Raw genomic sequence first — 13895 nt, forward strand, 5'->3', positions numbered from 1 at the left:
TGTTCAATAACAGGACAGTACAAAATTCGCGTGGTAATCAACACTCCATTGTTGTACAGATTATTCAATAAGGAATGAGAAAAACTTAATTCGTTAAGGTGTGGACACTGTCAACGTCTATTGATAAATCTTAATTTAAGATATTTAATGGCTACGGCCATATCACGATGAATGCACCTCATCCCGTCCGATTTGAGAAGTTAAGCATCGTCGAGCCACATCAGTACTGAGGTTGGAGACAACTTGGGAACCTGTGGTGCTGTAGTCTTTTATTTTTTATTTATCAAGATATGATTACTTCTTTTTAGTTGGTTAAATTCTATTAACAATGTTGGAAAATGTGTTGAAAATATTGGAAGGTGAGATTTGCGTGATTGACAATAAGATGCCTTAACTTTGCAAAGTTCATCAAGGCAAAATTAAAATCAAAAAAAATGTCAGCAAAGAGTTCATTCTCTCTCCCCGTTAAGAAAAAGTCTTCAACCTCTGCCTCCTCTTCTGTATCAAGTAAAGCCAAAAAACCAGTTATTGCCTCCTCTTCATCAGCAGTTCAAAGAACACCTCCCCCAACCATTAATCTCCCTTCCGAGGACTCTTGCAAAGTTGATGAAGTTGAACAGAGATTTGATCCCAGGTTCAAGTCACTTGCTTCCGATAATGTAATTTTAATATTGGATTTTATGGGAGGTGAAGTTACACAAGATTTGAGCTCCATTTCTCTTCTCATTAAGAATTGTTATGGTAGATTCGGAACTGATTCCTCTATTAAGTTTCTGTATCGATATGGGAGTTATTATACTAACGAGATTAATTTGGAGGGAATGATGTTTATTTTCAATGAACAATTTAGACAGTGCAAGAGATCGAACATGGAAACAAGAATTTTGAATGCCCTATGTCGCTGTTCAGGCGAAGAAAACGTTTCAGATGCCAATACAATTATTCAACAATTGGATAACTTCTCAAAGGAGAATAGGCAATTGTGTCTATCATTCCAACAATTGAATTTTTATGGAATGGAAACATTTTGGGAAGTGATTGAAAAGTGTTTTGAGGTATTTCCAAATTTTGAAAAGTTGAAAATTGGTTTTTATCCTGATCCTCCAACAAAGGTGCCTCGACGAAACTTTAAAAGAAAGTATCATATCGACCTAGTAAGCTTCCCTAAGGCTCTAGAAAAATCAAATATGAAATGCAAAAAATTGGTCTGCCATAGAAATGTGATGAAGGGAGATTTAGCGTTCAAGTTACCACTTTTAGAGAAGTACAAAGTAATTGGAACAGATCACCTCAAACAAATAGATCATTTAGAAGAATTGAAGAATCTCAAACATCTTTGCTTAGTGTATCATGATGCAAGAACATATGGCATGGAATTTAAAGCTAATGATCCTCAATTTTTCATATCTTTATCCAAGTGCACAAACTTGACAAGGCTCAAAATTAATGGTTTGTACATGTTTGGAGAGGAGTTTATTCACATCAATAATTCTCTTCCTAATCTCACCTACTTGAATTTGAAAAAATGTTTTTGTCAAAATACTGATGGAATTTTCAATGCCATTGGAACTTTCAAAAAGTTGAAAACTCTTATTTTAGGTTCTCATGAACAAAATTGCGTTGCGAAATTAGGTAATTTGAAGCAATTAGAATACTTAGAAGCATCAGACTTGAGTGCAAAGGATGTGAACACAATCTCTCAACTCGTAAATTTGAAATCCCTTATTGCAGAAGCACTTTACATTACCGATGAAGAAGGGAAAGATTTAGAAAAATTGAAAAATCTTGAACAGTTCAAATTTTCTACTGCAGGCGATATGTATTTTGGTATGAAATTGATTACATTTTTATTCGACAATTTAAATGTGAAAAAATATGAAATTAATACCTACAGAAATTCTCTAGATAATATTCCAAAAGATATTCAGCAAAGAATGAATGGTAGGTGCGACACAGAGAAATAATCAGAATACTTTTAATTATCACTTTTACTCCTCAAATATATATTTGCGCCCTACGCTCATAATTCACTTGTCGCAATCAAAACACAAAAATAACATGATGATTATAATTAGTTCGTTTTCATCTTTAAAAAAATGAAACTCACAATCCTCGTCGGATTGCTCTTGCTTTGCTTGTTGGTTTCAACACAAGCAGCCTACAACAATGAATTGGCAGACGACATTATCGACATTTTGTCTGACAGAAGAGGAGGAAGAAGATTTGCAGCACCAGCCTACACTCCACCTCCAAGACATTATGCTCCTCCACAACCTGTCTTTAGAGCAGCACCAGTTTACACTCCTCCTCCACAACCTGTGTATCATAGACCTGCTGTTGTACATCATCCAAGACCTGTTTATAGAGCTCCTCCACAACCTGTGTATCAACCACAACCAGCAATTGCTCAACCACAACCAGTGAGAAGAGGAAAGAGAGGAAGATTTATTCCACCACAACCAGTTAGTCAACCAGCTGCTGTTCCACAACCAATAGTTGCCCAATTCCAACAACCAAGAGGAAGAAAGGGAGGTAGAGGTAAAAGAAATAATTTCCAAGCTCAAGCTCCACAACCAACAGTTGGTCAACCAATAGCTCAATTCCAACAACCAGCTGGAAGAAGAGGTAAAAAGGGTAAGAAGGGTGGTTTCATTGGTGGTCAACCATCAATTGGTCAACCTACTCCATCAAGAGGTAAAGGAAAAGGAAAGGGAAAGAAGGGAAAGAAGGGAAATAAAGGAAATGTAGCTCCAGAAGATGGTTCCTCTCAAACCAGTGGAAGAAAAGGTAAGAAAGGAAAAGGTGGTAAGAAGGGTGGATTATTCAGTAAAATCACTAAGGGACTCATGGGTGGCGGTGGTGCTGGTGGTAAGAAAGGAAAGGGTGGTAAGAAGAATAAGAAACAAGAACAACAAGAACAGCAAGAACAAGAACAACAAGAGCAAGAAGTTGCTGCTGCTGAACAACAAATTGTCGAACAACAAAAAGCTGCTGAACAAGATATCTCTGAACAACAAGCTCAAGTTGAGAAACAAGTTGGAGAACAAAAGCAAGAAATTGAATCACAAATTGCTCAACAACAACAACAAGCTGAACAACATATTGCCAAATTGAGAGAAGAATTGGAAGCTAGTATTCAATCTGCTAATCAACAAATTGAACAACAAGTATCTCAACAACATGAAGATTATAAGGTACAATTTAAGGCAGCTCAAGAACAACTTACACCACAAATTGAACAACTTACTGAACAACAAACTCAAATTGAAACTCAAATGACTGAATTGGCTAAAGTAGCTCAAGAACAAGAACAAGCAAAGGAAAGATTGATTGAAAAGGAAAAGAAATTGAATCAAGAATATCAACAATTAATGGCAACTGAACAACAATTGGTTGCTCTTGCTATTGTCGAAAAAGCTCCATTGCAAACTACTCAACAACAAGCTCCTCAATTAGCTGAAACTCAACCTGCCACAAATCAAGAAAATCAACAAGAACTTGCTGATTTGATCTATGATGTATTGTCAGATGTCTATTCCACAAAGAAAGGTAAAGGTGGCTTCCAACGTTTCAAAGCTGCCCCAACCAGACAATTTGCTGGACAACCATCAGCTCAACCTAGAGGTGGTAAGAAAGGAAAGGGTGGTAAAAAGGGTGGATTCCTTAGTAAAATCACTAAGGGATTCAAGGGAATCATGGGAGGTGGTAAAAAGGGAGGAAAACAAGCTCCACCATCAACCTATTCCTCAAATGGTGAGATTGCTGCCCAACAACAACAAGCTGAACAACAAATTGCCGAACAAAAGCAACAAGCAGAACAACAATTGACTCAACAACAACAAGAAATTGAACAAAAATTGACTCAACAACAGCAACAAGCTGAAGAATTGATTGCCAAGCAACAACAAGAAGCTGAAGATTTGATTGCCAAGCAACAAGCTCAATTACAAGATCAAATTCAAGCTGCTCAAAAGCAAATTGACGATCAAGCTGCTAAAATGACTGCTGATTTACAAGCTGAAACTCAAGCTACTCAAGAAAAGATTGCCAAGCAAAAGGAACAACTCGATCAACAACAAGCTCAATTGCAACAAGTTGCTGACAAGCAAGCTACCACCCAACAAGAAATCGATGCTAAGGAAAAGGAACTTGCTGAACTCGAACAAAAATTGGCTACCTTGAGACAAGCTATTCAAAAGATTACCAATGCCAAGAAGCAATAAATCAAAGCTTGCAGTGCACAAATCGCCTTATTGGTTCCCAATTTCATCACACAAGGATGGACAGCAGTAGAACCGTACTGAACAGCTTAAATAATACATTAATCTCACAAAATTGTCCATTGAATTACATCTCACTTGCTTTAACTGAACCAATGGTTCATTTTCATAGGCAATCCTTTGTTAATCTTTCTGCGTGTTAATGGGGATAACAAGAGTGAGTGCACACGCAAAGATAAGCATTACCAAAAAAAAATTCACAATGAGAGTTTTCTTATTGAGCTGTGTTATTATTGCCTTCGTGATGAGTGGCCAAACCTTGGCTCTCACATGTAATCCAGGAAGTTATGTTGGTATGTTATTTAGTGTTCTTGATCATTATCGACCATTTATAGGAAAATTACAAGGAAACGATGCATGTCTTCCGTGTGGAGTTGGTTACTTTTGTGCCAATGGAATCACTCAAGAAAAGTGTGCCTTCAACACCTATTCTTCTGGCTCTGCTACCTCATGCACAGCATGCCGTAATTCCAATAGAGGAACTGATGCTGCCAATTCTGCCTGTTTGTTGCCAAATACACCAGCCAATGCTATTGAATTTACTAAAACAATCACCGTTGATTCCACAAAGCTTATTTCAACATTCACCAAATTGAATTTGGCTGGTTACGATTATGTTGATGTTCGTATCAAGCAAACACCACTCAATCCAAATGTTCCAATTACCAATATTAAAGTTTATGGCCACAGAAGCACTGGATTCCCTGGACCTGGTAAATATGATGGATTTGAGAATAGTAAGGAACCATTTTTGAGTTATGACAATGATTCTAGTGGTGATATCTTGTACTTGTCAATTTATGCTCATCCAGACACAATGTTGACTATTGATTTGCAAAGAGTCAAGAATGGTCAATAAACCAATTAGAAGTTTAAACCACAGTCAGATTAATTCAGATTTCAAGAATCCTTAGTCATATATTCTTCTCAATACTCTATATTGTTTCTTTGATTGTATGTTCAATCCAAAATTTGTTCCAAAGTTTGATCATTAGAAATTGTATTATTTGTAGTTTAGGATATTGCTGTTTTACCAGACGAGTTGGGACAAAGAAGAAGAATATTTTTATGATTTTGTATGCTTGGAAAGCATGTATATTGTAGAAGAATTCACATTCAATTTTCCTATCCATCTCTATCATTGCATGAATGGTTTTGTCCATGACGTGTCATTAACAAGGAAAAGATGCATTATTGGATAAACAAGAACGAGAATGCTGCCATTGATTGTGTTAATACCATTGCTAGAATGGTCATTACTGATCATTCCCAATAAGTTCAAAAGAAATTGTTCAGGAAACGAAATTATTGTAAATATTAATTATTATCTTTGTTATAAAAGTATAGATAGTGAAATTTTGGCATATTTGGAAATAGTTTTTCAATATGATTTTTCAAAAGAACTTCTGAACAAGATCCATCTTTTTATTTTGGTTTAGTTTTTCCAGAACAAAATGGCAAATGCAATGCGGTGCAAAGGCTATGAGATTTATTTGACACGCAGATGATTAGTGACGTACTAACAAAAAAATGTCACAACAGCAGTTCATTGAAATTTACATTTCCAACTACAAGACCATCACACCTGATGATCGTCACACTAAACCCTACACCAATTACATTCTCGATATTTCTCTCCAATCCGATAAAAATCCTCAAGAAATTTTCTATCAATGGTCAATAGAATATCGATATTCACAATTGAGAAGTTTTCACTCTCTACTTTCCAAGTACTTTAAAAAGCTTCCGACATTTCCTCCAAAAGTAAGTTTAATTTTTTTAAATATTTTAATTTTTTTTAAATATTTAATATTTTGTATATTTTGTAAATTAGAAATTATTTAATAGATCATCGGAAATGATTGAAAAAAGACTTGTGGAATTAAAAAAGTATTTTAAACAATTATTTAAAAATAGAAATGATATATTTAACAAATCGGGAACTCTTTCGTTTATTTTGAAATTTATCAACATTCCAAATGAATTAATGCAATATGTAATAGTTACAAAAGATGATTTAAATTCGGTGGATTCTCTCACTTTTTTAAATTCAAAACTTGACAAGTCAATTGAATCTCCTTTTTGTAAAGTAATTTTCCATAAGGGAGTGAGATATAAATTATCGAAATTTATTGGAAATGGTACATATGGTAAAGTTTATCATTCTGTCGATGATTCAGGATATGAGTATGCAATTAAGGAAATTCCTGCATTGTATGTTGATACAATGTTTGTGGAAAACAATGTAAAACTCATCTCTGAATGTAATGAAACATTTCTGAGATATATATTGAGAATTTTAGATACATTTCAAATTGCTAATAACTATTATGTCGTTACAGAATATTTTAATAAGGGATCTCTTAATAATATACGAAATGATGTGAAAATGAGTGTTTCTACAATTTTACAAATAATTATACAAATGGTCACTTCATTAAGATTCTTAAATTCAAAGAAAATGGTACATTTGGATATTAAGGAGGGAAACATTTTTGTTCAATTCTTTAATGGACATCGAATTTCACTAATTTTAGGAGATTTGGGATTGAGTAGAAAAATTAATCCTTCCATTCAATTGAATACTATTAACAATAATATTAATAATATAGAAATAGTTAAAGAAAGCTTATTCGAATCATTATCCAGTTCTGCATCTGTTGGAACACCATTATATCAAGCTCCAGAAATGTTACAACAAGAAAATCCTTTCATTCATGAAAAGAGTGATATTTATTCTTTAGGTTGTACAATATTATATTATTTATTTGGTAAAATTAAAGTATTGAATCAAGAAAAAGAATTAGATTGGGAAAAGATCAATTCTCTCTTTCAAAAACTTGAAGAACCAGAATGGAAATATATTTATGAATTGTTACAAAAAATGTTAACAATTGATGTTAACGAGAGAGCAGACACCAAAACAATACTTGATTTTATATTTAAAAAACAAGATGCATTGCCATCGGAAATGAATGAAGAAAAAAGAAATCAATTCATCCTGGACGAAATGGAAAGTATTGATTTACTAACAAGTTATGTAAAATTACAAGATTATTTCAAAACAAGTGATTCCATAATAAGAGATTCTCTTTATGAAAATGGAAATCAATTGGAAGATTTACCAGAACATTTTAAAAACAATTCCAACTATTTTAACATTGCAGCTCAACAAAATTCAATGTTGCATAAAGACTCAGATCAATTTAATTATTATCTAGAGCTAGCTGCTGATTCGAAACCAAATAACAATGAAATTACTCTCCTTACAAAAAATTCCTCTGAACAAAACAGAAATGATTACTACTTTGCTTTGAGTTCAGTTTCAAAGGACGGAAAAACTTTAAGATTTGTTGGACATCTTTTGAAAATGAATAGAACTATTGTAATGACAGCTGTGAAACAAAATCCATTGGCAATTCAATATGCCCCCAGTTCATTAAGGAAAGATAAGGAAATAGCAAAGGAGGCCCTTGTTTACAATGGCAGAACTTTGGAATATTTAGAAGAGTTACAAGATGATGAGGAAATTGTACTCGCAGCTGTTTCTGTTCATGGAATTGCCATAAAATTTGCTTCTCCAAGATTGAGATCTCACGAAAATATAATCAGACGAGCTGTCAAAGTTGATGAACGTGCCATTGAATATGCTGATACTTCAAATTTATCACTGAAATTATTATTTGAAATTATTTGTCAAAATATTGATGCATGTTATTATTTGAAATATGACGAAAAGTTAGTGATGGACTATGTGAAACAAACCAATGATAGCAATGCGAAAACATTTCTATTGTTAATGGAAAAAAAGGTATCCATGTCGAAAATGATTCAATTGGCCGACGATATTGGAAATCCACTTGCCCAACTTTATGTTGCCCTACATAGAAGGGATAATCCTGAAAGAATGCTCAATGCTGCCAAGCAAGGTAATTTACAAGCTCAATTGATATTGGCACGTTGGTTACAGATGTATGGACATGTTGATTCGGCAGTGGATTGGTTGAAAAAATGTGCCTCCCATTCATATCTTCCTGCAATTGTTTTTCTCTGTTCATTACTTGATCCAGCTACGGATGGTGAATGGTTTTTGAAAGGGGCTCATTTAGGAGATGGTGAAATTCAATACGTTTATGGCTTATCAATTTTTTATGAAAAAAATCGTACTCAAATTAATTATCAGGGATTTTATTGGTGTAAACGAGCTGCTCATCAGGGGTTTCCTAGAGCTCAATATCACATGTCTCAATGTTACAAGTATGGATTAGCAGTTAATAGAAATCCTGAGAAGGCTTTCAAATGGATGAAACTAGCTGCAGAGAATCAAGTGATAGTAGCTCAATATCAACTTGGATTATTTTATGGAGGTGGAAAAGGAACTGTGCAAGATGTCAAAAAAGCATTTTACTGGTTAGAAACTTCTGCCAAAAAGAAAAATTGGGTTGCCTTAAATGAACTTGGACTAATTTATATGAAAGGTCGTTATGATGTTAAAGTAAATTATGATAAGGCAATTGAATATTTCAAGAAATCTCTCCAAACCCTTGAAGATTACAAAAATAGTCCCATTAGTGATGATTTTGATCCGTTTGTAAATCCTCCAAAAGGTAATGGTGAATATCTCTATTTAAATATTGGAGAATGTTATTTCCTTAAACAGAAACGTGAGGAAGGAATTGAATGGATGATGAAAAGTATTTCATTAGGATGTGAATATGCAGTAGAAGTATTGGAAGAGTATACAGGTATCGTTGTTAGTACAGATGCCGTAGGGTGGCAAAATTATTGTTTTAATAATACAGAGGAAGTAATTTTGAATATGCATAGAGCTGTAGATAGCAAATCACAAGAATAAGAGAAAGATAATTAAAGCTGTTTTATTAGAATATTAACATTGAGGACAAACTTTTCAAAACAATGAGCCATGAAATTGAAGATTCTTCTTGGAATGCTTGTTTCTGCCAACATACTGACATCTCTTCTTGGGAAATCATGATGATTATCGTGTTCATTTACATGGTGGACATGGTGTCCAACAAGAATTTCAAGAACAAGATTGATATCAACATATTTTTGGAAAGGATAATACTTGTCAACGAGTGAATCGAACCAACCTTCTTCATGAGCAAGAGTTGTGAAAACCATAAAGATTACAGACATGACAAGTCTACTCATTATCAAGTGACACATATAAGCCAATGGATTCATCAACAAGAATGGAAGAAGCAACAATACCAATCTACTGAAATACATGAGTGCAGTGTATCTTTTAGGTTCAGTCTTATTCTTCCTCTTCAAATAGCATTCATTATAATACAAATCAAATACTGAACTTCTCTTGAATAATATCCAACGATTTGGGGAGGATTTAAACCAATAGTCTGGATCAATCTTCATAATTTGTTTCTTTCTATAGGCAATATCAGCACGAGTCAAGTAACCAAGAGTCCATCTTCCTCCTAAGAATAAATAAACAGGCGATAAGGTAACCATTTGGGTCATTATGCCAACACCTGCATAATTCATTAGAGCCATGGAAGCAAGTGGGACAAAACCTGAAACTAAATTGCAAGCCATCGAGGAAAATTTATCATGAGCAACTTCCTTTCCTTTAACTGGATATCTGCCGTGTTGAGTTTGTTTAGCCATTGTTGATGAGGGTATTTGTGTTGTTGTTTTTTTTTGTTGGAAAAGAGTAAAAGCATTTGCGAAGGCCTTTTATACTCTCGCTTGGCAACAAATTTTGTTTTTTTTATTTTTAAACTTTTGAGGCCACAAATTTTATTGTGCCATTAAGCTTAAGAAGAACAACAAAGTCATGGTTAAAAGCTGTAGTTATGCACAGTGATATTTGATTAGTGTTCAGCACCCGTACTAACGTTTTTTTTCTCTTTAAAAATACAATGATGATGACTCTGTTGAACTCCAAACAAGTTATTCATGGGAAGTTACATTAGCAATAGATGTATTACTATCACTTCCACTATCAACAGCAATAGAGGTGATATTACCACCGAACAAGTGGGAATATCTATTAAAGTTTTGAAATCTCTTCTTTCGTGAGTCAGTATAGAGGGAACATTGGTAAAGATTTTCACAATATAATCCAGTTCACTAAAATCATTGCCACTAATCGTAGTAGTATTGGTTATTTCCAATATATTTTCAATAGCTTTTCCAAATTGAACACGAACTCTGAGATCCTCTACTTGTTTATCTGTGAGTATCATCATTATCATCATCCTCTACTGGCCAGATATTTGCACTTCTCCCATAACTATCCTCTTTTGCTCGGCCATTTTCAAATCCAAATCAGTACACTTCTTTTTGGCAACAGATTCTGAATCTAGTGCTTGTTCCAGTTTTCTTCAAACGATTGCATTCACTATGTAATTCATCAAGATCCTTATTTAATTCATTTTGTTGCTGGATTAATTTTTATTGGAATTCACTCTGTTGTTGGACTAGTTTTTCTTGGAATTCATTTTGTTGTTGGATTAATTTTTCTTCAAAATATATCTTTTGCTCTTCCAACTGGATTTCATTATTACCATAGTAGTAGTTCTTGAAACAATTTCTTCATTAGTGGGATGAGTTCTTGAAACAATTTCATTAGTACGCTTTGTCTCAGAAGCCTTCTTCTTTGTGCTGGAAGTGACTACAGTAGTGTACATTTGTAAAAAATACCTTTACTTATTGTGTCACTCATCATGTCTCACACAACCATTAATAAAAGAAAGCCTAAGTGATTGAGTATACGGAGGAGGAAACACGATATTATGGGGCAAAGGAAAATAGAATATATTAAGGTTGACTCATATTAGCACAAAGTAATAAATTTTATTGAGCTTTCATCAACGATCTTGTTAAAAAGTATTTACAAAGGTACAATCTGTAATCCAAACACACATTCTTTTCTATCGTAATTAAAATCTCTAAAAATTAATTTCACATAAAACAAGTCTGGATTCAAATGAAATGGTCTGATGCAGGTGATGAACATCATCCCAAACTCCAAAAGTAAGTTATCTGGAATTCTAATGGCTGTTCCTGAGTGAGAAATTATGTCTTCATTGGTGAGGACATGGTTTTCTTTCTTGGATTTAAACAGAAATTCATCTGTACATCCACCATTCAAATCGCCATCTTTACAAAAATGAACTTTAGGATTTGCTCGACGTGATTTTTAGTCAACCTTAATATATTGAGAAAGATCAAAATAGGGAGTGTTTATTGGTAGGTTCCCAATTATTTGTAAAAATCTACAGTTCTTTCAAACCTGTCATTTTGCAATTGATAAATTGTAACAGAGGATGGATCGATATTCATTCCTAATTCAGGGAAGATGTGAATAGGATCGGAAATAAATGTTAACATTAAGCAGTTTTAAATGGAAACAGTCACTTGTGAAAAGGAACAGTAATATAAAATTCCAGGAATGTGATGGTATCAACACAATAGAATGTATTTCATTACAAGCAAGGATGTACCAAGTAACTCTTTAAGGGCTCAAATGTATTCAAAACAATCTAATGGATGAATCTAAATTTTCAAATCTATTAACATAATTACAAAATCTTCCAATTTATGATAGTTTTAGTGATTAAGTATTAAAATTACATATCAAACACTTTTATTAGACGGTAATTAAAAGTACTAGGTCAGTTATCACTAATACATTCTAAATTGATTACTTTCTCTTCTTCTTCTTATTCTCCTCAGTTGCCAAACTAGTCAACTCTCCTCTTTCCAAACTTTTAAATTGTGCAAGATCTTTTTCTCCAACAACAGCAGCCATATTAGCCAAATAGGTATCAATCATTTCTTCATTGGTAATATTCATCTCAACATAATAAGGAGTTCCATACCAAGTATCCCAATCATTTTCCTCACTAAACACTTTTTCAATGTCATTAATTGGAATTCTGTCCTTTCTTCCCTTTCTTGGGATTTTACATGCTTGGCAATAGTAAAAGTGATTGTGAAGTTGGTAGTGAACTATTACAACAACGTGGTCATTTAAAAGTTTGCCATGAATGAAGAATCCTTTTCTGAAAAGCTCAATTGGGTTTTTGAATATAATTTCCAAACTGCAAAATCTCTCAAATTCCATAATTCCAATGCTTTTGTAATTCTGTTTGGTGACTTGGCAATTTTCAACCTTGTCAATGTCAATTGTGTTTCTGAATTTGATGATAAATATTTCAGTATCTTGTTTCAAGTAAGCATCAAATAGAGAATAACAAATATCGAAACAGAAAGAGCTGGTTGATGTATCAAAGTATGCGAATCCAATACGACAAGTGGCAGCTTGAGTCTCTCTTTCAAAATCAAGTTGTTGAGCTGTAGAAGTTCCCAATGCCTTCTTAATAATGAGATAGACCCCATTCAAAAGTGAACTTCCTCCATCAGGATTACAACAAGTAGTAAATTCAATTTTTGAATAGTCCTTGAACTCATCTTTGAGATAATCTTTTTGTCTATTGACATAGTCTTCCAATTTTTCAACAGAAATATATTCTTCGACTAATTTTCTGAAATAGGCATGTGAAACAAAGCCACCACATACAATAACATTCTTACAACGATATTGAAGGATAACATCAAGAATTGGTTCAGCAATCTCTGCAACACCCTCTGTGAAACAACTTTCCAAATTGGAATATTGCTCCGGTAACTTGTCAGAATCTCTGTCATTGAAAAGTGCCTTCATTACCATCATTGTATCAATTGAACTATCCATCTTCTTGATCTTCTCATGAATGAGTGAGATTCCTCTTGTTTCACCACTCACTTGAATGATTTTTTCATCTTTCTTAACAATTGAATCAGAAGTCAAACAACCAACATCTACAACAATACAGCTACTTGAATCATCTAAATGGAGGAGTAATGAATATTCCTCAATGATGTAAACATCACTCATTCCAATAGAACTGTTTAAGAAGGTCATTCCAATAACTTCATGAGCAATTTTCTTGAATCTCCTCTTAACTTCAATGTCAGTATCGGTTGGAACTGTGAAAATGAAGCATTTAGCTTCATAACAATTCTTTTCTCCCTTTTTAGGAAATGTACATGAAGTCATGAGTAATTTCAAAAACTCTTTCAACAAATATTCAACTTGAAACTCTTTTCCTTCAACAGAAATAGTTTTTTGATCCAATACAGTGAACCATTTCTTGATGCTTGGAAATAAAATTGAAGAATCTGAAACTTTTTGTAAAGAAAACTTCTTTGAAAGTTTACAATAGTAAAGCCAGGTCTTTACAAATTCAACACTTGTTCCAAAATCTGATGAAGATTTCATAGGAGAGAAAGTAATAGTATCACAATTCAAACTGTTTCCCTTAATTTGAAACTTCTTTCCTTTACAAAAGCTTGATCCAATGTCAAATGCCAAAATATTGGAATATTCACTTTTCAAGTTGAAAACTCCTGAATTGAACAATCTTCGACTGGATCTAAATTGTCTCTAGGTAATTCTCCAAGTTTGTCAAGTTCAATTTTAAGATCGTCAAGATATTTATCAATCTACTGACATTCGAATAGAAGATCAACTCTACTTACCTGACTATCAGTTGGAATATGATCTTTCAAAGATTTTGAAACTGG

The 13895-nt window shown here is 33.5% G+C and overlaps 5 protein-coding genes across 5 annotated transcripts; 3 read left to right on the forward strand and 2 right to left on the reverse strand.

The window, feature by feature from the left end:
* Positions 1 to 434: 434 nt before the first annotated feature.
* NAEGRDRAFT_59175 (uncharacterized protein) lies at positions 435 to 4240 on the forward strand (the record flags this gene model as incomplete). The annotated part of the gene is made up of 2 exons (XM_002672555.1): positions 435 to 1941; positions 2158 to 4240. 2 exons carry the CDS (start codon positions 435 to 437, stop codon positions 4221 to 4223), a joined length of 3573 nt encoding a protein of 1190 aa, XP_002672601.1. The 3' UTR covers positions 4224 to 4240.
* Positions 4241 to 4482: 242 nt separating this feature from the next.
* On the forward strand, positions 4483 to 5139 carry NAEGRDRAFT_72302 (uncharacterized protein; the record flags this gene model as incomplete). Its single annotated transcript, XM_002672556.1, has 1 exon — positions 4483 to 5139. One exon carries the CDS (start codon positions 4483 to 4485, stop codon positions 5137 to 5139), a length of 657 nt encoding a protein of 218 aa, XP_002672602.1.
* Positions 5140 to 5810: 671 nt separating this feature from the next.
* Positions 5811 to 9135, forward strand: NAEGRDRAFT_59176 (S_TKc domain-containing protein; the record flags this gene model as incomplete). Its single annotated transcript, XM_002672557.1, has 2 exons — positions 5811 to 6044; positions 6115 to 9135. 2 exons carry the CDS (start codon positions 5811 to 5813, stop codon positions 9133 to 9135), a joined length of 3255 nt encoding a protein of 1084 aa, XP_002672603.1.
* Positions 9136 to 9447: 312 nt separating this feature from the next.
* Positions 9448 to 9929, reverse strand: NAEGRDRAFT_72304 (uncharacterized protein; the record flags this gene model as incomplete). Its single annotated transcript, XM_002672633.1, has 2 exons — positions 9448 to 9519; positions 9609 to 9929. The coding sequence occupies 2 exons, from the start codon at positions 9927 to 9929 to the stop codon at positions 9448 to 9450; spliced, it is 393 nt and encodes a 130-aa protein (XP_002672679.1).
* A 2041-nt stretch (positions 9930 to 11970) lies between these two features.
* NAEGRDRAFT_72305 (uncharacterized protein) lies at positions 11971 to 13590 on the reverse strand (the record flags this gene model as incomplete). Its single annotated transcript, XM_002672634.1, has 1 exon — positions 11971 to 13590. One exon carries the CDS (start codon positions 13588 to 13590, stop codon positions 11971 to 11973), a length of 1620 nt encoding a protein of 539 aa, XP_002672680.1.
* Between the last annotated feature and the right edge of the window lie 305 nt (positions 13591 to 13895).

The sequence above is a fragment of the Naegleria gruberi genome, assembly GCF_000004985.1.
Source record: "Naegleria gruberi genomic scaffold NAEGRscaffold_52, whole genome shotgun sequence".
Taxonomy (NCBI): domain Eukaryota; phylum Heterolobosea; class Eutetramitea; order Acrasida; family Naegleriidae; genus Naegleria; species Naegleria gruberi.